Here is a 26,956-nt window from a genome sequence, read left to right on the forward strand (position 1 = left end):
TTTCTTAAAAAATGTGTTAAAACAGTTGATGCTACAACTTCCCTCCCCCCACCCCCTTTCTCTTTTGGCATTTGGTAACTGTGATTGGAAATTTGAGGTTACTATTCCCTTGTTTGGTTTATCATACGATTAGTTCATAGACTATTACGATCAATCCTCGTCTTCAAGAAGTGAGAGGGTTTAAACTTCAGATTGGTGTAATTAGTCACAGCAACTACTGCCTACACCTCTGTCAATTTGTGATGCAATGTAAACTATTCTGATAGCAATGAGGAATTTCCTCTTCTTTCCTAATGGTCATCAGAGTCCCAAAAATATATAGTCAACAACTGAAAACCCACATCTTCAAACTCTCATGATTTCTCCAAGATTGGACGTAGCATATGCTTTTGCAACATTACAGATTTATAGCTATGCCAATAACTGAAATTTTGCTTTCCTTTGCCTCCCTACGGACATCCAAAAATTGGCAAGGGGATATAAATCTGCTTTTCCTTTCGCCTCTTCACAACATCCCTCCCGCCTTCCACTCCTTAGTTCCCAACATGAGCAATCACTGTCCCATGCTTCCCAATTTTACATATATCATAAATTTCTGCCAATTAAGGATGTGAATGTAGTGCGTAGAAATTAAAACATTACAATCAATCATAATTCATGGGACACTGCTTTTTCAGTATCAGAAAAAAATATACCAATAGAAAGAGAACTAATGATGGAAACTTAAAATTGTGAACTGTCAGCATTGAAGTCTACACATGAAGCAATCTAATCTGACCAAAAACATAAAGACAGCGATCAGGCATTACAATTAATTTTTCTAATTAGGTCGATACAAGAACAAATAAGCAAAGTTTAAGAATCAGGATTCAGGACCCCCAAGACCATCTTCATACCGTAGGAATGAAGAACTAAACACATAGGACACCTAGAGCCTACTATTAGTACAATAGGCTCCAATCAAAAAGATAACAGAAGTGTTTCGCGGGTCACTATGTGCAGCCTGACGTAAATGTCTTCTCTAGAATAAATAGGTTTAAGGATGATCGTGAGAGCCAGAGGATTTTCCCATAATGAAACTAACTTTAATAAAAACAACACATGTAAGAGATAACCGGCTGATTAGTGTTGAATGTCAAGGTGAGCACTTCATTGGTGGTAACAGTTGATGTTACTGCCCCACTTGTGGTGTGCAAGCCCATAATTTGCGACCGATCACGATTCTTAATAGTAGAGGCATCAAGGCAACCACCTCCCACTGCAACACTTGACTCATATCTCCTATAATAGGAGAGGAGGCCATAATTATTTCTTAATTGTTCACAGCATCCACTTCCCTAATGAGGTGCCTAAGTTCACCCGAGGCCATACAACCTTTACAGGGCTCTACACAAGGTCATCACGAGTGGTCCAGCAACAGATGGGTCTTAGCAAAGTTGATGCTGGATAGGATATAAGAGTATCAATTATTAGGCTCATGACAAACAATAGATGATTACAATTTACTTACGTTGGAGATTATGTCCAACCATTAAGGGTACTAAAAGTAGGCCCACTTAATCAAGCTCCACCGTTTTGCTACAACGGTGGCCTAGTCAGAGTCACCACCACTGCGGATGCACTGCCGAGCACCAAATGTTTAGGCTACTTGAGCCTTTCTGAGTGTGGGCATTGTTCAAGCCACCAAAGGGTATGTCGAGCTGCTTCCATGTAATTCCATGCACTTGGTCCCAAGCCCCACTTATGTCCTCACAGCCTTATATCACAAGTTGGAAGACTTGCCTCTATGCTCCACTCAATCTATAGACGGGGATGCTCATGCCTTGAGTGAATATAGATATAATATTCTTGAAGAGGCTAATTTAATTTTTCATGTGACAAGAACAAACGCTTACAGTGCAGAACTATCATGTTCAGGTTCCAGGCTAATAAGTGAGCAACTTTCATGAAGACATGAACCTGATAAACTAATAACAATTTCAAAGTTAATATCTCAAGTTAGGGGTCCAGCTTCCACTCAGGTGAGCCTTCATTATAGTCATGCCCAAGGTTGAGTGCACATTGATGAATGGCTGACACTCCCATGGCTTGGTCCTGGCTCAATGGTGGGATGTCCTTGAATTTTTTACGTATCTCAATGTATGATCATCACCTTGCCTCACCATAACCCATCATGCTAGAGGACGACATGGTGCTAAAGCAATAAAGCATATTGTGAAACCCAACCAGCTATATATCAACCATCCAAGAAGCACTTTTCCCTTTATCTTTGTCCCCCTGAAAGACACACCCTCAAACATAACCTTCGCTGTATATGGTCTCTCAAAGGTACATCATATAAGACTTGGTTAAAACCATACTCATAGACACGCCACATTGTATTCGTGGCTTGGCCAAGAACACGACCAAGACTTTGACCTTGTCCAACCGATGACAACACCTTAAATTAAAGCAAATCTGTTGGGCTAAATTTTTTTTTCTTGAACCACTTCCTTTGAGCAATTTGTGATTAAAGAGCTCATGTAGACGTGAAGGAGGGAGCATGAGGTGGAAGCATTAGCAAAGCTCATGAGCATAAAAAAGTTCATTAATTTTGAGGTTCAACGTAATTCATCTCAAAATAAGTGAGCAAGCAGAAAAGCACAGTTTACAAATGTCATTCAGTGAATAGTAGGCAACTAGGCATGACTCATAAGAATAAATTTTTTATTTCTTGCAGGAGAGCAACTGACTGTATTGACACAGTTTGAACTAGAATCAGATCTAATAATGTCAATAATCTTATGTAAAAGACAAATCACTATTCACATAAAGGAGATAATCAACCTATAACACAAGTAAAGAATCTATAATATTTTTAAATACCTCTTGCCGAACCCCGGAGTATTTTCTCATCACAAAATTTGACACATCAGCTAGCTCCTCTCAGCTTCCAGTGTCCACATCAAATCCAGCACCAGTCCATCCAGGCGTAGAAGGCCCTCTCCCTTTTGCCAATACTCCAAGTCCCCTTCCTCTCCCTTGTAAGAGGCTTTTCTTCTTTCCTCTTCCTTCTCCATCAGTGCTAGGTGGTTGATTTTGAACATTAACAGTTGGTACAGTTTCACCATTTTCTTGACTGGGATTGCTTGTAGCTATCCCATTTACTTCTGGCGTCAAAGCAGCAGGTGACGCACTAGATGGCGTGCCATTCTGCAAAATTGTTTTTAATATATTACATGGAAACTCAGCCTTAGCAAGTTAGCATCCATAAATTATCTATCTTTCATAACAATATAGGTGGGGGAAAAAATCATATAGGTTCACTTACCATTGGTCAATCACTATTCTAGTCATCATTTTTTCTACTGTTACTGGTACTACTTTTCATACATCATTCTCTCCTTCAAAATACCCTCTATCTTAGCAGCCAACTGGCTAAAATGCTGCAAGCATCTCACTTTACCTAGACCCCGTTCAGGCATAATTTTCACTTGTGATATAAGTTCGACAGTAGTAGGTATCATTACATGCAATTTAACCATCTTCTGACGAAGCAGCTTAATGACTCCAACAAAATTTCAGGACACCCAATGACCCAAAAAAGGAAAATGGGGAAAGTGTTATGGAAGTATGGGAGTAACATATTCACTAAAGGCAAATTGATCTCTTTAACATACTCCAACACCCTTTCACCGGGAAAAAAATTCAAAAAGAGGTTTCAATACCATGAAAAAAAAAATGGAATTGGAAGCAGCTTCATGTTTCTCCACATCTTATTTTAACCCACAAAAAAAGAAAACCTCTCGACTTCACCTATTTTGCTTGTCTGGACACGAAAAAGAAAGGCTATTTAAATGCTCATTCTGTCCATCAACAGGATACTGCTAAACAAGACCAAGAAGAGGAGCCAATGTGCAATACTAAACCAACAAAGATAATAGCTCCAAAAAGTACATACTACAGAAACGACATACATGCAAAATAGAGGTTGATGCTCTTCCTGGATTTAAAGCTTCTAGTCGTCTTTTTAGTTCCTCGAGCCTTGCGAATTGGGAGTTACCGCTTTCTTGGACCTAGTAAAGTAGCTGTATCAGAGATAGCACATATATCCATATATTCAAGCATAAAAAAAAATGACATATACCAATTGATTCAAGTCCTCACATAGCTTCTGCTTAACTGCTTCCTCATCCTGTACAACTTTTAGAGCATCCTCCCATACCTAATATATTTGAAACATTGTCAGCTAGGCAATTCATACAAAAGGATATAACTATCAAGTTCATTCATGCAAAAACATTGTGCATTAGTAAAAGAAAAATACAATATTAAATGCATTGATGCGGATAAGTAAGTGCATTCAAAAAAATATTTACTCCTTTTCTTTTTAGTTGCAAAACTTTCAATTTCAAAATTTTCATAATATCTGAAACATTTCTTAATATGGCAAGTTTCATGTGGAAAAAATACCAATATTAGCCTTTTCTAAACAACTAAAGAAAACATCTAAATATTCACGAGTTATTCCTCACTCTCACCCTCTCCCTCTCCCCCCCCCTCTCTCTCTCTCTCTCTCTCTTTCTCTCTCTCTCTCTTCATCCCCATCCTTTCCCCTCTGCCATTTAACCCCATCCAACCAGTCCCCCCTCTTCCCCTCCCCCGCTACCCCTCAACCACCTAACCTCTGTCCCCTTACTCCCATCCCCTTTCAGTTTCTGACCTCAACCTCCCCTCCCCCAACAACCTTCCTTCTCCTTTTCCTCACAATCACCCTCTCCCCTAGTTTTGTAGTGTGGATAACTCATTCAATGACCCTGTTCTTGTTTGTTACAAATCTGAATGCCCCCTTGATCTTATACAAAGAGATGACAATGTTATCCTCATTCATCAAACATCTTAAAATTGAATTATTTTATTAACCGGAGTATGCTGTCTTTGCCTGAACAACTCCATACTTCTATACTCTATAGGAATCTCATTAACCCATTGCCTTTCTGCAACTCATCTCTAGCCAACCTTTCCGGTTACATTTTGATTCCGAAAGCTATAGGTCAAAATGTGCTATCACTAGTCTCATTAAAGAATAACAGCACTACCATTCTTAACAGTTTTTGGGATGAGCCTCATCCACAAAAACTCTCCCCATTCATACTTGATGCATTGCTGATGATAAATGATTTCGATCTTTGCTTTGTTGCCCTCGCCAACCTTTATCTTTCTCTATGTTTTTGACCATTGAAATAAATACTCATATTTCTATCTTGGCTTCTCCAACAGTTTTCTTCATGTGTATGTTGCACTTGTTTCCTACTTTTCCTCTTCACCACCTTATGAGCCTTTTTATCTTTGCCTTTGCCATTACAAAAACTTCTTCATCAACCATCACGCCTCCTTATTAGTTCTAGATCCTCCTTTTGATGCTCCAAAAACCTCTTCGTGTCATGTTTCTTATTTCTTTCGCACTTTTGTCGCTTTTGCTTTGCATCAACCACTTGATCCTAGACAACCGGAGTCAAGTTGAGACGTCTCCTTTCAATTTTCCACAATATATCTTAGAGTAGTTATAAAAGATAAAGTAACGGGAAAACTACTCTGGCCACAAAAATCACTCTAATCAAACAATTTAAATGAGGAAAGCTAGTGAGCTACCAACTGTAAGACTAGGACAAATGCTGACCACAAACAATCAGAGCGAAGTAGCCTCTTTTCAAACGTCTTGAGTGTCTTATAGAAGAACAGCTAGTCGACAAGCAGTGGCGGATGTACGTAATAACACGCTGGTGCACGTGCACCAGCATAAATAAAAAAAAAATTCAAAAAATCACGGAAAAAAAAATAAACGCTCGTTTCTCTCACGGGTCACGCTGCAGACCTCTACCTTTCTCTCTCACAGTCTCACGCAAACCTCACAGTCTCACGCAAAAAAATAAACGCCGGTGGCTTGACTGGCTTCGTCCGGCGGCCTCACCGGCGGCGCTTTCATTGACTAACAGTCTTGGGCGACTCGTGGTTTCGTCAAATCGTCAGTACTGCACTACTGCTGTACTGCACTACTGCTGGTGGCTTCGTCCTTCGTGGGCGATTCGTGGTTTCGCCATCATCCTTGACGATTCGCCGACGTGCAGCCACAAAGGTGGTCGGAATTCCTTCTTTGGTGGACGACGGTGGACGGAATCTTCTCTAGGTACATCTTAATCTACTCAATTTGCTTGATTTCTTGTTTTACTTTAGAAATTAGGGTTTATCAATTTCATGAGAATTGAAAAATAAATTGCAATTTTAGTTGTTATGGGTGTTTATATATCAGATTATGTAATGTAGAATTGTTATAAATGTTGATTGTGTTGTTGTATTTTGATTTGTGTGTTATTGCATTTGCCTTGTTGGTGTTTGATAATTGAAACCACGTTATGTTTGAAATGGGTGTTATCACACTTTATTGCTGATTTTGTTGATGATAATTGATGGTCTATGAGTCTATCACAAATTAGCATATGTTTCATTGGTGAGATACATCAAATTTAGTTCAAGTGTTACTTGATTTTCAGATTTGATAATGAAGAGAAAACGTACGCCAAACAAAATGCAAAACATTGCTAGTTTCTTCACTAAGAAAAATCCAACTCCAAATTCTCCTCCACATCCAACACAAAGTGAACAAACTTTGTCTCCTCAACTAGCAAGCGAACAACATTCCTCTCCATCACACAATTCAATTCAAAATTCCCCTCAAAATTCTCCTCAAAATTCCCCTCATAATTCCCCTCCAAATTCCCCTCATAATCCTCCTAGCGCTCCGGATAGGGTCTACTTGCTTTTAAAATTGGTGTTACTTCTCCCCGTTGCAACGGCAAGTGTGGAAAGGGTATTTTCTGAAATGACGCAAGTGAAAGACAAATTGCGTAATAGTATAGGAGATCAAATGTTGAATGATTGTTTGATTACTTATTTAGAGAATGATTTGTTTTTGAATGTTAGCATGAATGATATTGTACATCGATATCAAAACATGAAAACTCGTCGCGAGCAATTGTAATCATTTTTACTAGTATTTGGTTGTATTTTTTTATAATTTGGATATTTGGTTTTTCTAGTACTATTTGGTTGTATTTTGTATAATTATTGGTTATATATTTATTTTCTTTTCGATTGAAATTTAGTTTGGAGTATTTTTTTAAAAAAAAATTATTTTGATTTAGTGAACGGTAATTGATGGTGAACCACCATTAAAAAATTCCTGGATCCGCCACTGTCGACAAGGAGACTTGAGAAAGCAAACAACGGGATAGAGGTATTTGCCGTATTTCGAACAATGATTGGCAGTATGTCTAACCTGAAGAACTGAGCAGAATACAGTAAACTTGCTAACTATGTAAGCATATCCAGATTAAAATCTCTATACGACCCCCCTTCACCATAAGCATCCAAATAAATCTATCAATATATATACCAAGAATGCAAGAGGAAATAAATCCCTTAATATCCACAGCAGGCTAAATTTCAGTATCAGAGGTCTTCCTTTTGTTCTATATCCACTTCATGATAGGCGAAAACCACAAAAGATCAAATAACAATGTCATAGCTCAATTCAAGTCAGCTTTTGTCCTTAACCAAAGATCCCTAGATTAGACTTTAGGATTTCACTATAAGAATATTAGCCCTCGAAACATCCCCTAGACTTCTTATCCCAATGAATTTCTTATTAAGCTTTTAAGCAAAGTTATACTATATCATAATGAATCTTGGCTTTTGGAATATTTAGAAGCGCCAGGTCCCGCATCATATCTTTAGTGTCAGAGAGTTAGAAGGTACTTTGATGAAGAATTCAAATAACATAGTGTTATTAGCTGCATAGCCATCAAAGGCTCTCAACTTCTCCAAAAGCCTTCCTTATTGCTTCCAGCAGCCGTCATCATTCCCTCATTCTCCTTAACGTTGTTCCTGGTAAATACTTTTCCTCCACAATAACCAGCCAAAACAACAGGCCTCCAAGGAATGAAAACCTAGTGCCTATTAGCTCTATTATTCCGATTCTCCAACTTACATTGCCACATTCGTGTCACAGACGAATCTGACGCCCAAATTAAAATGGATCCTCGAGTATGATCCTTAAAGAACAATGGGAAACAATGAAAATTATAAGTAAGCATCATATCATGACATGCATACTCTCAAGTCTGATACCTTTTTAGCATTAAAACTAGTTCTTGTCCCGGGTGATACGCCCTGGATCATTTACCAACGTGCATATGAAGTCTTCAAAAATAGAAATAGTATCATGTCTTTAAATGATTTTTTCCCTCACAAAAACCAACATGATTATTGTAGCATAATTGGTTAGTGCATTAGCATATCAAATGAGAGGTCATGGGTTCGAGTCTTGAAACACATATTTTTATTGCTTAATGTCTCATTTGATTATGTGTGGGGGAGGAGGAATACATGTGGCAGCATGACATTTGTTTGTCTTGGGTTTTAGATATATATATTGATGACATGAAATATATACTCACCAGACAACTTTAGGATGCAGGCATCCAGCATAAGGTTCTAAAAAATATAATGACAATTACGGCACCTATTCATAGGTCACAAATAAGGGGCATAATTCAAAGGGCGCATTCACTGCATCATGAAACTATCTTCGGAATAGTTAGCTACTCCAGATATCAATTCGACATAATCGTCTTGAAAACCACAAATGACGATGAATGTAACTCAGAACTATACTTCAAAATATTTCTACTGTCTTTGTGTGCACCAGAAGTAGCAATAGCATAAAATATGGAAGCTATAACAACTGCAGGAACATGAAAAGAAGCGAGAAACAAAGCACCCATACTGAATACTTGATACTTCAACATATAGTGTGACACTTGAGGACCTCAAATTAGAGTAAAGGGGCGTGAACCATCTAAAAAGTTCACTAAGGACAACAATTAGGTTGATTCTTTTTGGATGCCAGAGATTAAATTTATACAACATAGGCAAGGTGTTGAGGCACTGAGATTCAAACTTTTGAGATGACAAAGATAACATCTCAAAGAGATGTAAAGGTGTTTCTCCAACATCATTCTCCAAGTCAAGCTCCAAACTGCAACTTTGAGTAAAAAATAACACAGATTTGTGCACATATAACAATTAAATGCCCTCATCCTTCTTTCACGGGTGGACAGCAATGATGCTTCAGTACTTCAGCAATGGGCCCCTCAGACTCAATAAAAATGATAATGAAAAAAAAAAGCATAGAGAGGGCCAGAGGGGTGTGGTGATTGGTGAGCAACTACAAGTGCCAACATAGATCATCAGTGCAAGCATAGAAGGACGCGCACCTTTTTGGCCTGTTCTTCCTTTAACTTAGCTGTTCGAATTTTCTCATTCTGAAGTTCAATCTTCTTTCTCAAGTGTTCAAATGCTGAAAAAAATATGAACAGGTCAAAAACCATAATGACTTTGGAAAAGTTTACTACCCTACCCTATGTCTTACGACACTTGTCCTTGTTTTCATTTTGAGATGTTTCAACTTGATTGGGATCAGTAATTGGTTATTGCAAAATTTGGCATTGTTTACACTCCAGCATCCTACTATAATTTAACAATTATAAAAAGCAGACTTTATTGTTAAGTTCATCAGGAAAATATAATCAATGAAAAAATATGATCTTTATTATGCTTATTATGTTTTGTAGACGGGGATCTTCGAAAAAAGCTACATACAAAAGGCAATCAGTAATTAGGAGGACACTAATCAAAAAGAACTGGAAAACTAAACATTGTAGTGGACAATAAATGAAACAAGACTAACCAGCGTTCTTTGATCCTGCAGTCAGTTTCAGCTCGAAATTGAGGTTAGCAAATTCGCGCTCAACATCACGGATTTTTGAATAATTTTCCTCTATATATCTGAAAAAATGTAGAGGAAACAGATCCAGTAAGTGCAATAAGACCAGTGTCAAGATAATCGAGCAACAATGGTTAAGACAATCGAGTAAGTCAATGGCTCGCTGCTCGCTCAAGCAAGGCAGTATGTAAATTAGTTTAACACGGCAGCTGATATAAGTCAGTTGTCTATTGTGGGAAAGTTTATTATTGTCATAAAACGTGTCAGATAGCTTATTGTTTACAATTTGTTTTGACTGTATAAATAGTAAGAAAACTACTTTAGTTTTTCATTTATTCGAACCCTTACAATTGGAAATAACAATGACTCCAGCACTGAGAAGAATCCAGCAGTAAGGAACTTCAAGAATCTCCTTTGTATTCTCTTCAACAATGAACACTCACGATGAAGTACAAGTAAGACCAGCATCATCATGATAGATGTGTGGTCGAGTCATTATTGGCCTCTCTCTGATAGATGGAAAGGAGTGGTACCTTTATCTCTTCCAATTGGTACTGTAAAAGCTACTAGTTGGTACTTAAACGGTACCTTTATCTCTTCCAAATGATTATTTTTTTCCTTGTTTGTCAGGTACAAATCGGAAGGGTGTTTGTTTCAAATAGAGTTGTGTTAGACTGTTAGGTACTAATCTAGTAACCTGTGTCGTACAGATAGATGGAGCGACTTTCTCTTTCTGGTCAATGCTATACTTCTTTGCATAAAGACAAGTAGTGGTGAACAATTATCCTAAGAAGAATTTTCAAAGGCAATGCTTTAACAAAGAATCGTTCAACTACAGCAATTCCCTATGCCAAAATAGGAAAAAACGCCTATTACTTCCTCACACGGATAGTTCCACTTCCACCACAATCTCCGGAAAGTAACGTAATTGAAAACATCAGCTTGTTTAATTATTGATAATCAATAAGGTTCCACTATCTTACTATTTAATTCCTCATCAGATAACATAAACATGACGGTTGCTCACTGATTACAGTCTAGACTTTAGACTAAAGAGTAAGTCGGTGCCAATCTTAACCATAAATCTTTGCAGATCTAAAGTTACATTTACAATTCTACACTTGTACTCCGTCCATCTTATTTCGTTCTTCAAGCTTATAATCTTGTTGTCAAACATTCAAAACTTTAACCGAATTTGAAATAGCATACATAAGAAGAAAATTAAAACATCGTTAGTAGGATCATCTTAGATTCATACCAATGCATGCTTTCCAAACATCAAATAGTCCAGATGTGCACTGAACAACAAATAAATACGAATACAGTATAACATATAACATAGTATGTACAAGTGATAGACTTCAGATTTTCGATTTTCATTGACTTCCACACAAATTTCACTCAATTTGTGAAATGTTGACAAAACTAATTCATGCTTAACGATGTAATTAACGACATTAAAACTGAACAGCGTAATTAGAAACTTACTTCTGGAGTTGAAGTTTTTCCTGCTCAATTATCTATCATCAACACCAAAACCTAAAATTAGAAATTAATAATCAACCGCGAAACAATGAAGAGAGACAGAGAGGAGAGAGAAACCTTTTCAGTGTAAGCGATGACAGGAGCTTCTCGAGCGAGACCATCGGGGCCAATTTCCGACATTAGCAATGGATTGACATTGTTAGCCATTGTTAATTCTTTGATCTTCCTTTGTTAGAAAGAGAAATGGAGGTAGATCTGGACTAAGTGGTGCTGAATTTGAAGGAATAACGAAGGTGAAATGGCTGCGTCAAATTTCAGATTCAGTGGGCAGTGGGCTAAATTAATGGTGCAGCAATTTGATCATGATTCATGGGGATGTGGTATTGGCAGTTTGGCACTGGTAACTGGTAATAGTGGAATTAGTTTTCACGTGGAGCCAACATCAATTGCGGAGTCTCAAGACTTGAACACTGATTTTCTCGACTCCATAGATGAAAACTCTAATACACACAAAAATAAGATTGAAAATAACAAAAATTAAAAAAAAATTGGGAAAAAGGTTATTTGTTTTTCTAATGTTTGGGAGAAATATTGAACAAAATGTGCTCTAAATATTTTCACATTTGAAAATAAGGCCTATATCACTCACGTTATTTCACCAAATTAAAATACTACTCCCTCCGTCCCAAAATATAGTTCTCATTTCTTTTTTTTACGGTAATTTATGCAAGTAGAATATAAGAGGGATAGTAAAGATTTTTTGTTTATTTAAATAAATGTTGTATGGAAAAAGATGATTTTAAGAGAGCGAGTGGAGAATAATTGGTGAAAGAGCATTAATTGTAACATTTTGGTTGAATAAACAAAGGAAAAAACAAATTTCAAGAAGAAAATAAATGATGGGACACGGTTTTTCTAGACAAATTACGAAAAAATGTGGAACTAAATATAGAGATGGGAACTATATTTTGGGACATCCTCGTCATCATCCTCACCATCGTCATCAGAATCATCGTCAACACCCTCGTCATCATCCTCACCATTGTCATCCTCACCGTCATCACCACCGTCGTTATCGTTGTCGTCGTCACCCCCACCACCACCATCACCATCATCATCATCATCCTCCTTTTTTTCCTCCTCCTCCCAGCAATACCGATCCATAACACGCCGCTTAGCCAGGAAATCCTCACGACCCTCAGAATAGTATTTGTCAAACAAAGCCTCTTTCTCCATACCTAGTTCGTTGTTAGTCAACTTATTTGCAAAAAGCATCATGTGAGAACCAAACTCATCACTTTTTTTCTCAATCCACGGCACATCTTCTACAGGGCAGGAAGAGTGCACAAAAACATGCCGATAACTGAGAACTTCTTCAAGTTTCAGATATTCATCGAAATTTGTAATAGAAATCACATCATACTTCAGCATGTCAGCATCATGGCCGTATTTGGGCATGGGTGATAGGGGCAAGTGCCCAAGGCCCAAAAACACATGGCCCAAATAAGTAAAGGTAAAAGAGAATAAAAGGAAAAATAAAAAAATAGAAAAGAAAAGATCACTGCAAAACTGCAAATGTTGTCGACAATTAAGCTTATTGCGAATTAAGTTTCTTATTCAATTTTCACACTTGTTTTTCAATTCAATGTCAAATGCTCAAAATTTTTGGGTAATTTATCTCTTTTCATTGCAATTTTTGTTCTTTATTCGATTTTTTTAGGTTTTGCAAATTCTGAATTTTATTACTTCAAAAAATATCCAGAATCTTGAAAGAACTGAGCGTATAGATTAAGAAGAATGAAGTTGATGAATCAGCAAATAGACTCGACGCTGATGATGATGAAAGTAATTGGAAAGAAAAACAAATTATCAGAAAGAATAGGAGAGACAATGTGAATTTAGGTTCGCGAATGAACAAGCATCGCAAAAGAACCCTAAAAAAAATTTTGGGGAAAAAAAATGAATTTCTAGGTCGGAAAACATTTCGCAAATGACATTCAACTCAAATTGAATTATTATAATTATTTGAGAATTTCAAAATATCAGAAACGGGGATGTCAACATCTCCTTAACAATCGCAGCTTCTTTATACATCAAGTCTCTCGAGTGATTTTTGAGAGTCTTGATAAGAACATCACTTGAACCATCCGGGAGGGTTGCTTGCTTAATTTCTGGATCTTCCCATGCGTCTCCTCTTTTTCCATGTGATCTTGGGCCTCTAAAATATCATAAACGGGGCATGGAGGGGGAGAGTCCGAGAGAGGTTGAATCTTACAATTGGGGAGTCCATGACGATACTGGAAGCACGTGAAACGGTGGAAGAAAGAATCAGGTGATGGTGAGGATGATTGGGTAGAGATTGCCCATATATAGCCATATGAGTCCTTGAGTTTGGCCACGCGACCAAGAACTTTGTCCTCGGTCACTTCGCCTTCGGCCATAGCTCCAGCTCTGATAGCATTGGTAATCGCTGCATCGATGTCTTCCGTTATTAGAGACAACACCAATCGATGAGAGGCTTTTGCTTATGGCCTAACTAGCCGTATATGCACGCGATGCGTGCATTAACAATCTTATCTACGAATAGGCATATATTTTTCTAATCTAAAATTATTTTGGTAGTGATTTAAATCAATGAGTTTTTTTGTAGATGTTATTATCTTTTTGAACTAAAGCTGACCGACTTTTAACTGTTAAAAAATTTTGGTCGAGATTTAATAATTCTTTGTCAGTCAGCTTTGATATAGTTTTCTTAACGATTGTAAATTTTAATAAACCATATGGTTTGAACTTTGTAAATACGAAATATTATGTTCTCAAAATATATCACTAACTTTTTTTTAATTGCAAATTCTAATGAATTTCGTGAATTGATTATGTCAATAAAGTCAAGTTATCAATGGTGATTGCATTCCATTTTTGACTTATTCCATATGGCAAGTTGCATTGATTCTCATTTTTTAATTTATTATAAAAAAATATTGTTTTAATTTATTAGAGGGTATTATAGTCATTTCAAATGTGGACACCACACCTCCTCTCGTGGCTTATATAATAGAGATTATTCCAAAAAAAAGAAAGAAAGAAAAAGAAAAAGTAATTACGAATTGAACGGAATTATTCCATTGTACAGTAGATGTGAAGGTTTAGGACTATATTAAACCAGAAATGATCGAACATGACGACGTTTCGAAAACTCGTGAAAATGATTTTCATAAAATCTTCATCACAACAAAATAGCGACGATAAAAAAAATATGGGTAATGCTAAATGCAGCCCTTAGGGCTGCATATAAGCATTTAATACCTTTCCTAAACTAGTATAAAGTTGGTTATTTATGACAAAAATGTTTTCATATTATTTGATTAAAAAAAATCTAAGAATTCAGGATTATAAACACAGAAATAATCTTCGAAAAAAGAGAAGTTAATCTGTAAATTAATTTAAGGCAAGCAAATTGAGAAAAACTAGTATATTCATAATTCCACAATTGGCAAATTACATCACAATTATTAAATCATCTGAATATAATAGGAAAAATTAACAACTCCCTCTCCCCTCTCCCCTCTCCCCCCTCCCCTCCCCGCCCCTCCCTCTCTCTACCCCTCCCCCACCGCCCTCCTCTAGCACTCCCTCATCTCCCCTCTCCCCCCCCCTTTCCCCGCTCCCTCTCTCCTATCCTCCCCTTCCCTCCCCTCCCTCTCCCCTTCCCCTTCCCTCTCCCCTTCCCCCCTCTTACTCCCCTGCTCCCAGCTCCCCTCCTCTCCCCCGCTCCCTCTCTCCTACCATCCCCTGCCCCCTCCACTCCCCCCTCCCTCCCCTCGCTCCCCTCCCCCTTCACCGCTCCCTCTGTTCCCTCCCTCCTCTCCTGCTCTAACCCTCCCCCGCTCTCTCCTTCCCCCCTCCTCACCACTACCTCCTCGTCTCTCTCCTCCCTCCACCCCCTCTTCCCTCCCCCGCCCCCCCCCACCCACTCCCTCTGCTCCCTCCCCCCCCTCCACGCTCCCTCCCTGCCTCCCCCACTCTCCCCCTCCCCCTCCTCACCCCCGCTACCTCTTCCCCCTTCCCCGCTCCCCCACACCACTCCCTCTGCTCCCCCCTCCACGCTCCCTCTTCCCCCTTCCCCGCTCCCCCCACACCACTCCCTCTGCTCCCCCCTCCACGCTCCCTCCCTCTCTCGCCTCTCCCTCCCCTCGGCCCCCTCCCACTCCTCCCTCACCGCTCCCCCCCTTAACTCCTCCCCTCCTCTCCTCCCCTCCCCCCACACCCCTCTCCCCTTCCCTTCCCGTGCCCCTCCCCCGCTCCCTCTCCCCTTCCCCTCCTTCCCTCCCCCGCTCCCCCCTTCCCTCTCCACTCCCCCGCTTCCCGCTCCCCCTTCACTGTTCCTCTCCCCCCTCTCACCGCTCCTCTCTCCCTCATCTACCCTCCCCTCGCTCCTCTCCTTCCCCGCTCCCTCACAGGTCCCTCCCGCTCCCCTCTCCCCGCCCCACCCCCACACTCCCCTTCCCCTTGCTCTCCCCCGACCCTCTCCTGCTCCTCTCCCTCTGCTCCCCCCTCCCTTCTATCCCTCACCCCTCGCTCTCCTCTCCCCTGCCCCGTGCCGCCTCCCTCCCCCCTCTCGCCCCCTCTCTCTCTTCCTTCTCTCTCTTCAAGTGTTTTGGTTAGAGGGGTTTCTAACGGTCTTAATTTTGGAAAAAGAAAAGTTGTAGAAGATCTTTATATTATTGGTAGAGTAGTGGTGAAGCTGAAGCTGGAGGATGGGCCGGATGAGAGGGAGGTGGATGTGATTTCAGGGCATGGGTAATTAATACAGTTGGTTATGAAGTCCTCAATAGTAATATGACCCATTTGATAAGATGTATTGGGTAGATTTTAATTAAATGGGTCATAAGTTCTCAATACTAACACATTTTTTCGTATCCACATGTCGTGTTAACTTTTGTCCGTTCTAGTAATAGAGCGTGGTTTTAGTGGATGATGATCAAGTATAGATATTAATAATTTAGAAGTATCCATTACGAGTATTTAATTTGAACCTTACTCGTCTTATAGTCTTATGTCCAATTGACTTTCTTTTTAAAGGGTCGTGTTGTATTGACCTACTTTACTCATAAGCAATTTTTTTTAGTACTTCATAAGCAAATTATTGTTTAGCACGCATTAGAGGGGATATGATTAAAGTAAAAATAAGGATAATGATGGAAAACTAAAAATGATCTTTTATTGAATTGTCCTTCGTTCAGGCAATTTTGCCCTACATTTAGTTCCCCTTTAAAAATGATGAAATCTCTATGTTACTTTCTCTATATTTTTAAATTTATACATTTTGCTTAAATAATTTTTTCTTTTTTATTGCTATATTTTAAAATTCTCTAATTAGGAGTACTTGGCCACCAAAAGCACGCATCATTTTTTTGTAATATGAGAATGCATGGTTTTATAGAGGGTAAAAGAATAATCACTTTGGAAACATAATTTGGTCAGTAATCATTTTTGAGCACTGAGTGATGGGGTCATTATTACGCGATTTAATTTCGGGTGCTCATTTTAAAGAAAAATAAAAGTCTTTGTTTCGAATTTTTGACCGCAACACCTTATAGAGGGTGAAAAAATAAGCACTTTGAAAAAAAAGATGGTCAAAATCATTTCTAATCCCTAAGTTATGGGGTAATTATTACGGGATTTCGATTTAGGACGCTCATTTTAAGGAAAAATAAAACTCTCTATTTCAATTTCCTAAATGCATAGCCTTATAGAGGGTGAAAAAATAAGCACATTGGACAAGAAACTTGGACAAATCATTTCCGAGCACCAAGTTATGGGGTCAATATTACGAGACTCCGATTTAGAGCACTCATTTTAGGGAAGATAAAACACTATATTTCGGTTTTTAGAAATCAAAACCTTATAGAGGGTAAAAAATAAGAACTTTGGGGAAAATTTTGGTCAACAATTTTCGAGCACCATTTTGCGGGGTCATTATTGTGAGACTTCGATTTAGAGCCCTCATTTTACGGTAAAATTTTATGAACGCATGGCCTTATAGAGGGTTAAAAAAATGAACACTATAAAAAAAAATTGGTTCAATTTCAAACACCAATTTATGAGGTCATTAATAAGGGATTTCCATTTAATGCATTCATTTTAGGGAATGAAACTTCATATTTCAATTTTCTAAAAGCACAACCTTATAGAAGGTATAAATATCATAACTTTGAAAAAAAAATTGGGTCAAAAATCATTTCTGAAAAACAAGTTATGTTGTCATTATTACTGAATTCCAATTTAAAGCACTTAATTTAGAAAAAAAAAATGAAACATTATACTTTGATTTTCTTAAGGAATGACCTTATGGAGGGTGAAAAAAAAGCAATTTTGAATTTTTTTTGTCAAAAATCATTTCCGAGCACCACTTTACGTGCTCATTATTACGGATTTCGATTTAGGGCGCTCGTTTTAGGGGGGAAATGAAACAATATTTTTTGGAATTTCTGAAAGCACGACCTTATAAAGGGTGAAAAGATCATTACTTTAGAAAACAATATGGTCAAAAATCATTTCTGAGCACAAAGACACTGGAGCCATTATTATCGGATTTTGATTTAAGGTGATTCTCTTACGGAAAAATAAAACTCTATATCTGGATTTTCTGAATGCAAAAACTTATAAAGGGTGAAAAGTAAGTACTTTGGAATAAAAAAATGGTCAAATATCATTTCCAAGGAATAAGTTATCGATTCATTATTACAGATTTCGGTTTAGGGCACTCATTTTATGAAAAATAAAATTATATATTTCGATTTCTAAATGTACGGTCTTATAGAGGGTGACAAAGTAAGAATTTTGGAAAAAAATATTTGGTATATGATCATTTCCGAGAATCAAGTTATGGGTCATTATAAAAATATTTTGATCTTGGGCACTCATTTCAAGGAAAAATGAAACTCTCTATTTCGATTTTATGAATCTACGACCTTACAGAGGGTGAAATAATAAACACTTTGGAAAAATTATTAAGTAATAAATCATTTCCAAGCACCAACAATAGGGTCATTATTACGAGATTTTGATTTACAGCATTCATTTTACGAAAAAATGTAATACTATATTTTGATTTTTTTGAAGCACAAACTTAAATAGGGTGAAAAATATATTTTACTTCAGAAAAAAATGGGTCAAAAATCATTTTCAGGACCAAAGTTATTGGGTCATTATTACTATATTTCAATTTTCTGAATGCATGGCTTTACAGAGGGTGCAAAAATAAGAACTTTGGACAATAAATCTGATCAAAAATCATTTTCAAATACCAATTTACAGGGTCATTATTGTAGGATTTTAAATTAGGCGTTTATTTTACGAAAAATGATGAACAGTGCCCAAATAAAAAATGGTACATGTATTGTAAGACGGATGATGTAATATAACTTTATCCCCAAATCCAGGGTTGTTACTTTGCAAGAGAAACTCAAATAAACCTCATGGTGCTACTTTTCCCAAAACATTAGTACTCTATTCTATTCTTATTTTGTTGTAAAATAACCTTTTACAATAATGATTCCTTATATTGGGAAAAGGACGGGATACAATCAAATGATCAATACATCAACAGTCAAACAAGCTAAAAGAATTAGCTTGCGGATGTCAAGTTCTGGCCAGTAATAGTATGAAATAAGAGGAACCTAACAATAAAAACCATAAAAGCTATTCAAACAAAAAGAACTATATTTGGCGCCTCAAACTAGAAGCTACCATCAGAGCCTAGAATTACATCAAATACACAAAATTACGAAAAAAGAATTTGCCTAAATTCTACTGCATCAGGCTTGTTGCAAGATTTCAAGGACTTCATCTCTTGTTGGTAAACCAGGAATGGCCCCTCTCTTCGTAACTGTAACAGCGCCACAAGCATTTGCAAAATGCAAAGCTTCTCTCAACCTCTTCTCATCCTGCAAGATAACGAAGTATGAAATCTCAATACCAAATGCTAGAATAATTGCACAAAGTGTGCATATATATGTTCAATTCATGTAGTTTCCCCCAAGGAAACCAAGAAGGCAGCAGCACCTCGAAGGGATCGAGTAAGGACCATTGTCCAGATATTCTGACTCAAACTAATATGAAGAGAGTCTCTTTAGGAGTTGGAAAGTAGTAGCCGTCGGGCTGGTTCAGGCGGGCTGAGCAGGGATGCAGGGTCACCAGCCAAATAAGCATCCAGCGAAGCAGAAGCCGGTTGAACTGGGCCTGAACCAGCCCCCAGGCGCATGCCATCTTTCAGTTGATTTCTTTATTGCAAAAGGAAGTCTACGTTTGTGTAAGAGTTATTTAGGAAAATCAATTCAGTAATCCCATTCAGCAGCATGCTCCATGCATATCTCCAATATGAGCACTTGCATAGTTGCATGACTTGCATCATCATTAACTATTATGGATATTAGAGATTTCCAACACATGATAATACAAAGTTGCACAGAATGCATTAAAGTCAAACGAACAATACATGAAAGCTCTGTTTTTGGGCAAATGAAGCATAATAAGAGCATCTTCTCATGTCTGCTGAAGTTTACCTTCAATATATTCAAGTCAGAAGCTAAATTGCTTAGAATGCCTCCCACAAATGCATCACCTGCACCAGTTGTGTCCACAGGTTTAACTTTCACGCCTGAAACCCTGCCCTTAAACGTCTGCAAAATGTCGGAGAAGTATCGCATCAGCTTGACATATTATAGATGAAAGTATTGGTTCTCGAGCCATTATAACACGTGTAATTTCTACGATAGGCATCTCATTAGCTTGAAGATGGATCACAGTCCATAGATTCTAGATAGACATGCTTACCTTAGTGTAGTATCTGCAACCTTCTGACCCTTCAGTCACTATCAAGAGCTTAAGATTGGGATGAAAGAGTTTCTTCATAACAACATTATCGTCGTATGGGTCATCACCTCCAGTCAAGAATGTTATTTCGTCTTCACTTACCTGCCTCATCAATAACAGTAGTAAAATGATGTTTTGCATAACGGATCATACTTTGTAACCATAATTTACAAGCCACTCTTAAGCAGATAGCACAGAGACCTCCAACAATTATACCTTAATCATATCTGCTTGGTCCCATATGCTCATTATGCCATCCCGAGCAGCTTCCTCTGATGGCCACAATTGTTTACGCAAATTGGGATCATACGAAAGGAAACCACCTGCCTTCTTCACAATTGTCAGTGCAGCAAGATGAGCTGATCTGCAAGGTTCCTCTATCAAACTAATTGAACCATAGTGAAAGACCCGCGCCTACATTAAGATTATAGTCACAGTAAGAATTTAAATCTCTGGAGCAACGGTAGATGAATCAAAACATCAATAACACAAACCTTTTCAAGTAGGTCTTTATCAAGCTCGGATTCATGAAGGAGCATATCAGCACTTGGATTGCGGAAAAAGAGAAATTCACGCTCTCCATCGGCTCTCAAAGTAACGAATGCTAGTGCTGTCCTTGCCCCGGGGTCAAATCTCATACCTGAATTATCTACTTTATTTTGCTTCAAAATGTCAGCTAGCATGAAGCCAAACTCATCCTTCCCTACCTGATTAAAAGAACATATTTCAAAGAGCACAATTGCTTCATGGGCATTGATTCTGGTCAATTAGGCATGTACACAGTAGCAAAAATCCAAAACTCAGAAAACATAGAAAACATTTGGCAACAGCAGCACAAATATTTTAAAACAGCCCATACCAACTATGGAACCAACAAAAGATCCCACCAACATCTGCATGGTATGATATATTAGCCTAAATTACTTCTATGACCATTTTTCCATGTAAAGAACTCATAGAGCTATAAATATTAAGATTAAATCTAAGGCTCCTTCAATGGAAATAAATTAGTGGGAGAAAAAAGTATATGCTAATATGTCAAGGAAGGCAAAAACAAATAAAGTTATCCGGCAGCATTATTAATCTTTAGCAGGATCGCTAAGGTAATCGCTGAGCCCACCGGCAACATTAGCTTTAGTGTCTATCTCATTTTATCCGAATAAACACATTTTCAGATTAATCGCTGAGCCCAAGGAGTCCAGGTTATTAATACTCCCAAGTACATTTGTCAAATTAAAGCCTTGGATTCACTAGGCAGCAATGTATCATTCGTTCAACCATCGCAACCTGGCAAGGGCCTCTTCACACATGCTGTAACCAATTAGCTAACCAGGGTTGGGACTTGGGAGACGAAATCAATCAGCATCAAGAGAACAAATAACCAAGTTGAAGTAATTTTACCTTTCCAACGAAAGCGGAGGAACCTCCTAACCGTGAGATTCCCACAGCAACATTAGCAGGAGCACCACCGGCAGCTTTAGCGAATGCAGGTGCTTCAGCCAGCGAGACCCCGGCAACGGTGGGCACAAAATCAATCAACATTTCCCCAAAACAAACAACCAGTGATTCACCATGCTTCATTTTCCCATTTGTATCTACAAAAGAACCAACATACTCCCTATCATAAACTATCATAATAAACACTCATCTTTGACTTTAAATCTTTCTACACAAACATAATTTTGACTCACATTTTAACGATCTTGATTAAAACAAGACATAATCATTTGGCCTCTTCGATATCTAACTAAAATTCCAGAACTTGGAGGAATTAACACTTGCTAACAGCATAGAAGTTGTAAAAACAGAGATTTACTGAAAAAATTGAACTCAGAATCAACTAGTATAACCTACTTTCAGATCAAAATGCACGGACTCTAAATTTCTAATCAACCCAGATTAAAAAAAATAATCAATGATCTAATCTGCAACCAAAGATCATATTTCAAGTAAATCAAAACTTTTGAAAAAGAACCCATAACTAATAACACCAAAGTGGATGGTTTTTCATCAATAACAATCTAAATGACGAAATTATTCAACATGCAAAGATGATTAACACAGGATTAACGAGGATACCCACTAATATTACTAAACTAACATCTCTTGAAACCCACAATAAATATCATTTTACGACGAAAATATGAATTACAAATAAACATAAAAACAGCAAGAAAAAACCGAAAAAGAGGAAAATTAAAGAACACTAACCTGAAGAGTGATTGTGAGCCATGGAAGATGGTTAAAAACCCAGAAGAAACTAAAAAGAAAAAGAATTTGTTGAGAAGAGGAAGAAGGAGAAGAAGAAGGTACGCTGTTGGTACAGACAGAAGAGAGGGGGAAAGGGGAAGGTTGTTGGATCTTTGGAGAGTCGCAAGAAATCTGAGGTTGTATGAAATTATGATGGATCATGTAAATGTAAGACCCCGAATATGTTGCTTGTATTAATTGACCAACTCCCTTTATTTTAAATGTGATTTGTCAATTGTCATGTTTAGTTCACTTTTCAGGGGGAGTTAATTTGCTGACCAAGAAAGCAGCTGCGTGCTAGTGAGAAGCGAATACAGTGCGGTGTGTCATGTGTGCCTTTGCGCATTGCACTTCTTTAGTTTATTATTCTCCTCTTGCTTTCGTACGTGTCCAATTGTAACACGTACTCCATCGGGTCTTTATTAGTTTATTCGTTTTTTTTAGCAGGTTTCTTATTAGTTTATCTTTTTCTTTTGTTTCTATTTTTAGAATAAGACTACTAATTTCTTGGTCAGCAAATTAACTCACGCATAAATTCAACTTTAATATAAAATTAGGTTTTGGACCCGTGCATAATGCACGAGAACTATTAAGTTTAATAAGAATGTTTATATATTAGCTACATTGAAAACATATAAACTATTCTTTACGTCTATTCGATCAAATTCTTTTTTTTGTAAAAAAAGGCGTCTTTATATTAATTATAAAGTTGTTTAGCAGATACATAACTCATATGTTTTCTTTATATGCTACATTAATCGTAGTATTAGACATCTCATGTTCTTCCTCATAAATTAGTACTATTATTGTAACACCCCGACCCATACGGAGTCGAGTATATTGTCACCAATGCGCATCCAGGGCCAATAACTGTCCAATCCAACAACAGTTCTTCCGGCGCATTTTGTTCTCACTCATGCGCACCCTGAGAAACTTCCCAGGAGGTCACCCATCCCTGGACTACTCCCAGCCAAGCACGCTTAACTGTGGAGTAACTAAGGAAATAAGCTCCCTAAAAGAAAGATGCATCTTGTTGGAATGAGTAGCCTGATGCATCTTGTTGGAATGAGTAGCCTGATGCATCTTGATGGAATGAGTAGCCTGCTAAAACCTTTTTAAAGCAATCATGAGGGGTATTACATACACCCCCACTTGAGAACACCAATGCGCATCCAGGGCCAACAATTGTCCTCAATAACCAACACAAGTTCTTCCGGCGCATTTTGTCCTCACTCATGCGCACCCTGAGAAACTTCCCAGGAGGTCACCCATCCCTGGACTACTCCCAGCCAAGCACGCTTAACTGTGGAGTAACTAAGGAAATAAGCTCCCTAATAGAAAGACGCATCTTGTTAGAATGAGTAGCCTGCTAAATCCTTTTTAAAGCAATCATGAGGGGTATTACAATTATGCATCTTTTACTCGTGATTCTAGAAATGGTTACGTAGAATTGGTCATGCCTGCTAACTGGTCTCGGCGGGAAACCCACTATGCGATAGAGATTGTCCTTGATTTTTAATATTGCCAAAAGAAACTGCCTTTTTTTTGGAACATCATAGGAAATTTTGTTTCATTTGACGGAAATACGGGGTATAAATACCTTATTCCATGTTGCTACCTAAAATGACCACAACTTGGATGATTCAGTTTTTTACATGCTTGATTACCAACCTAGTATTATTACATAAACCAGATGTTGGCCGGGTCAATATTCCTCAGTATCATCACTGGTGTACCAACCTTTAGTCTTATATTGTGATTCAATAGACCGGAACATCTAATGGTATTTAGGAATTCAATGGAGTAGATTATCATGCACTTCTAAGTTGCATTTTTCCTTAAAAATTGCATTTTTAAACTTAAATATACTCTATTAATACCCCGGGTAATTCAGACAACACATGATCATTCACATCTCCAGTATCTTATGAGTTGAAGCAAAAATATCTATCATTGAAAATACTTAGTTTCCTCTAAACGATCCTCTATGTGGCCGAATATATTTTTTCCACTCTAGCTGATATAAGATTATTTCCACCATCTATAAAATTGACAATGAGTATATATATAGTATTCGTGCGATGATATTTGCTCTCTTATTACAGATAAATAATTTATAAATCATCCCAAGTTCAATTATGATAAGGATGATGAACAAAATTTCAAACTGAATATTGATCATTTCGTTGCAATACAAAATTTCAAATCCTTATTTTACATTACTATTTACACTATAAAATTAATCAGTACACCGTTTTGATTTTCATGTTATATTGTAAACCTTCAAAAGGTTATTGTTGTGGATGAATTTCAATCTTTCTTTAGTATTTAGTGTTATGCTCCCATTTGTATCTTTATAAATTTTAAAAATTTGATATATTTATACTTTAGAACTGCATAATGGATCAGAGTGATTCAAAAATTGATAAATATAATTTTTCCCTTGTTGGTTTTTGTTCCTCGTAATTTCTTTTAGGGTGACATTTTCGTACTTCCCACTATACTTTTCGCCTCCCAAAAGTTACACTAAATGAAACCAGTGGCCCACAGTTAACCCTTACTCCTTTATTTCTTATCATAAGCAATTCGAAAGAACAGAAAAATATAAAAGTATAATTTTAAAATATATCAAGCCAACACCAGTTTTGATATTAATTAAATTAATTTAGAACATATAAATATGTAATACCGTATTATATATGTGTGTTTTGTAGGTTCTCCATATGATTTACATTTTCTGGTTATCCTTTTATATAAGAAAAAGTGAAAACAAAAGTAAATAGACAAAATAACAACTTTAACAATTTAATAACTTTATCCAATCCTTTCAAAACAGTTTCACTCTCTTTCTCTGTGAACATCCCCGAAAATATATTCGTTCTCTCAATTCATCTTTCTCTCTAGAAAACCAATTAGTGAAAAAACAACCAAACTTAGTGTTTATTTATTGGGAGTAAAACCGACTAATTTTGAATACTTACAATCCCTCTTTTGACTTATAATGCTAGATACTGATTTTGTTGATAAAACTATGTCGAATAGTATCCCTCTTGCTTTCTAGTCTAATACCCATGCAATGTATGGTTACAAATAGTTTTATTTCTTTGCAGAAAATTATAATATAAATAGTTATTCCTTTCAACATCAAATTCATCATTACATCATATTTATCCCCTACGTACGACTTAATATCGACTACATATTATTTATGATAATGCTCCTAATCTAACCTTTTCTCTCTTAAAAACGATAAATACGCAAATTACCCTCATTCTATTTTAGATGGGATGAATACAAAGGAAGTCTTTTTCATTTTTACGATGCATACCCTTTCCTCATCAACTATGTCATGTCATTTCCTTTGGTTTAGCAATTTCAGAGTTTAATGTAAATTTAATTATAATATCAATACCCATGGTATTGAAACTTCATTTCAAAACATGAGTTTTTCTTTATAAATAATTCATTAGCATCCAATACTACCTTCACAAATGGTAATATAATGCATTACCATTACCATCATTGATGACCACTAACCAAAATAGCCTTTAATCTATTCCAAAACTGTGACTCTTCTCCCATTAAGAATCCTTCTAAACTGATTAGTAACTTAACTACAATGAAGAAGCAAATCAAAATTTAAAACATACTTCTTTTTTTACCACTGCATATGTATTCTCTTCATCTCGATGGAAATAAATAATAATTTGATTATTTAACAGTGGCCAAATCACTATGGTCAAATCACTATGGTCAAAATTAAATTTGTAAATTTTAGAATACTAACTAATATACTTGGAACTCTATGAAAAAAAAGAACAAAAAATGAAATGAACCACAAATGAAGAAAATAATAACGTCACACTTATTAGCATGGTAAATTGTAGTTGTTGCAGTGACTACTGCACTATTACATATTTTTTAGTCACTCGAATATTGCCTCATAAAAAGATAATTAAGAACAAAAACATTTGAACCATGAAAAAAACTATCCAACACCATCAAATTCATAGTTTTTTCATCATATCCTGTATTTTATCTTGAGTTTTCTTGACTTTCACTAAAAATTTGCACTGACAAAATCATTTTCTCTCTAGATTTGTTGTTCTTATCAAATTGCCAACCCAACTTTTCGGTGAATATGAAGCAGCAATCCACATGTAGAAAACTATGGCCATACTTTGATCTTTCTCGTGCTTCTTCCAACGCGATCAAGTCTTATTTGCATCTCCAATTGTTAATTTGAAGGCAATACATTATGACTATTATAAGTTCGGGTATTTTTTTATTACTTCAATTGTAATTGGTTTATGAATTATTGATTCAAGATTTTCAGAGGTAATGATCGATAGACATACATGCACAGATGGTGGCCTATCCTTCGTAGCTTGTATCATCTGATTGATCTTTGGGATTTCATAATTTTCTTTATCACCCATCCAAATTCAAGTTCAAAATAGAGCTACATTTTGAAGAAAAGGCTTTTATAAAAAGTTGTTGACTTTGCCTTCCTTATTAGCT

The 26,956-nt window shown here is 37.0% G+C and overlaps 2 protein-coding genes across 4 annotated transcripts; both read right to left on the bottom strand.

The window, feature by feature from the left end:
* Positions 1-987: 987 nt before the first annotated feature.
* Positions 988-11,902, bottom strand: LOC104906400 (hypothetical protein). 2 transcript variants are annotated; one of them, XR_007272444.2, is made up of 8 exons: positions 11,426-11,902; positions 11,312-11,343; positions 9,788-9,885; positions 9,315-9,397; positions 4,127-4,204; positions 3,957-4,055; positions 2,866-3,192; positions 988-2,277 (listed from the first exon to the last, which is right to left on the bottom strand). XR_007272444.2 is itself a non-coding variant. In XM_010695141.4 (7 exons), the coding sequence occupies exons 1-7, from the start codon at positions 11,513-11,515 to the stop codon at positions 2,926-2,928; spliced, it is 747 nt and encodes a 248-aa protein (XP_010693443.1). In that variant the 5' UTR covers positions 11,516-11,902; the 3' UTR covers positions 2,686-2,925. The 2 variants fall into 2 exon arrangements, 1 of the variants encoding a protein (XP_010693443.1); XM_010695141.4 differs by lacking the exon at positions 988-2,277 and having other exon boundaries at positions 2,686-3,192.
* Positions 11,903-18,852: 6,950 nt separating this feature from the next.
* On the bottom strand, positions 18,853-22,676 carry LOC104906399 (probable fructokinase-7). 2 transcript variants are annotated; one of them, XR_007272443.2, is made up of 8 exons: positions 22,397-22,676; positions 21,587-21,780; positions 20,680-20,892; positions 20,402-20,599; positions 20,147-20,287; positions 19,876-19,992; positions 19,376-19,612; positions 19,117-19,257 (listed from the first exon to the last, which is right to left on the bottom strand). XR_007272443.2 is itself a non-coding variant. In XM_010695140.4 (7 exons), the coding sequence occupies exons 1-7, from the start codon at positions 22,416-22,418 to the stop codon at positions 19,129-19,131; spliced, it is 1,014 nt and encodes a 337-aa protein (XP_010693442.2). In that variant the 5' UTR covers positions 22,419-22,669; the 3' UTR covers positions 18,853-19,128. The 2 variants fall into 2 exon arrangements, 1 of the variants encoding a protein (XP_010693442.2); XM_010695140.4 differs by lacking the exon at positions 19,376-19,612 and having other exon boundaries at positions 18,853-19,257; positions 22,397-22,669.
* Between the last annotated feature and the right edge of the window lie 4,280 nt (positions 22,677-26,956).

The sequence above is a fragment of the Beta vulgaris genome, chromosome 3, assembly GCF_026745355.1.
Source record: "Beta vulgaris subsp. vulgaris cultivar EL10 chromosome 3, EL10.2, whole genome shotgun sequence".
Taxonomy (NCBI): domain Eukaryota; kingdom Viridiplantae; phylum Streptophyta; class Magnoliopsida; order Caryophyllales; family Amaranthaceae; genus Beta; species Beta vulgaris.

Excerpts from the sequence above, each read along its gene's own strand:
- LOC104906400 (XM_010695141.4), bottom strand. The coding sequence starts at position 11,515 with ATGGCTAACAATGTCAATCCATTGCTAATGTCGGAAATTGGCCCCGAT. Across the intron at positions 9,398-9,787 it reads TGCAGGATCAAAGAACGCTG|CATTTGAACACTTGAGAAAG; the intron begins GTTAGTCTTGTT and ends TATTTTTTTCAG. Across the intron at positions 3,193-3,956 it reads CATCAACCTCTATTTTGCAT|AATGGCACGCCATCTAGTGC; the intron begins GTATGTCGTTTC and ends ACAATTTTGCAG.
- LOC104906399 (XM_010695140.4), bottom strand. The coding sequence starts at position 22,418 with ATGGCTCACAATCACTCTTCAG. Across the intron at positions 21,781-22,396 it reads GGCTCACAATCACTCTTCAG|ATACAAATGGGAAAATGAAG; the intron begins GTTAGTGTTCTT and ends GTTCTTTTGTAG. Across the intron at positions 20,600-20,679 it reads ATAAAGACCTACTTGAAAAG|GCGCGGGTCTTTCACTATGG; the intron begins GTTTGTGTTATT and ends ATCTTAATGTAG.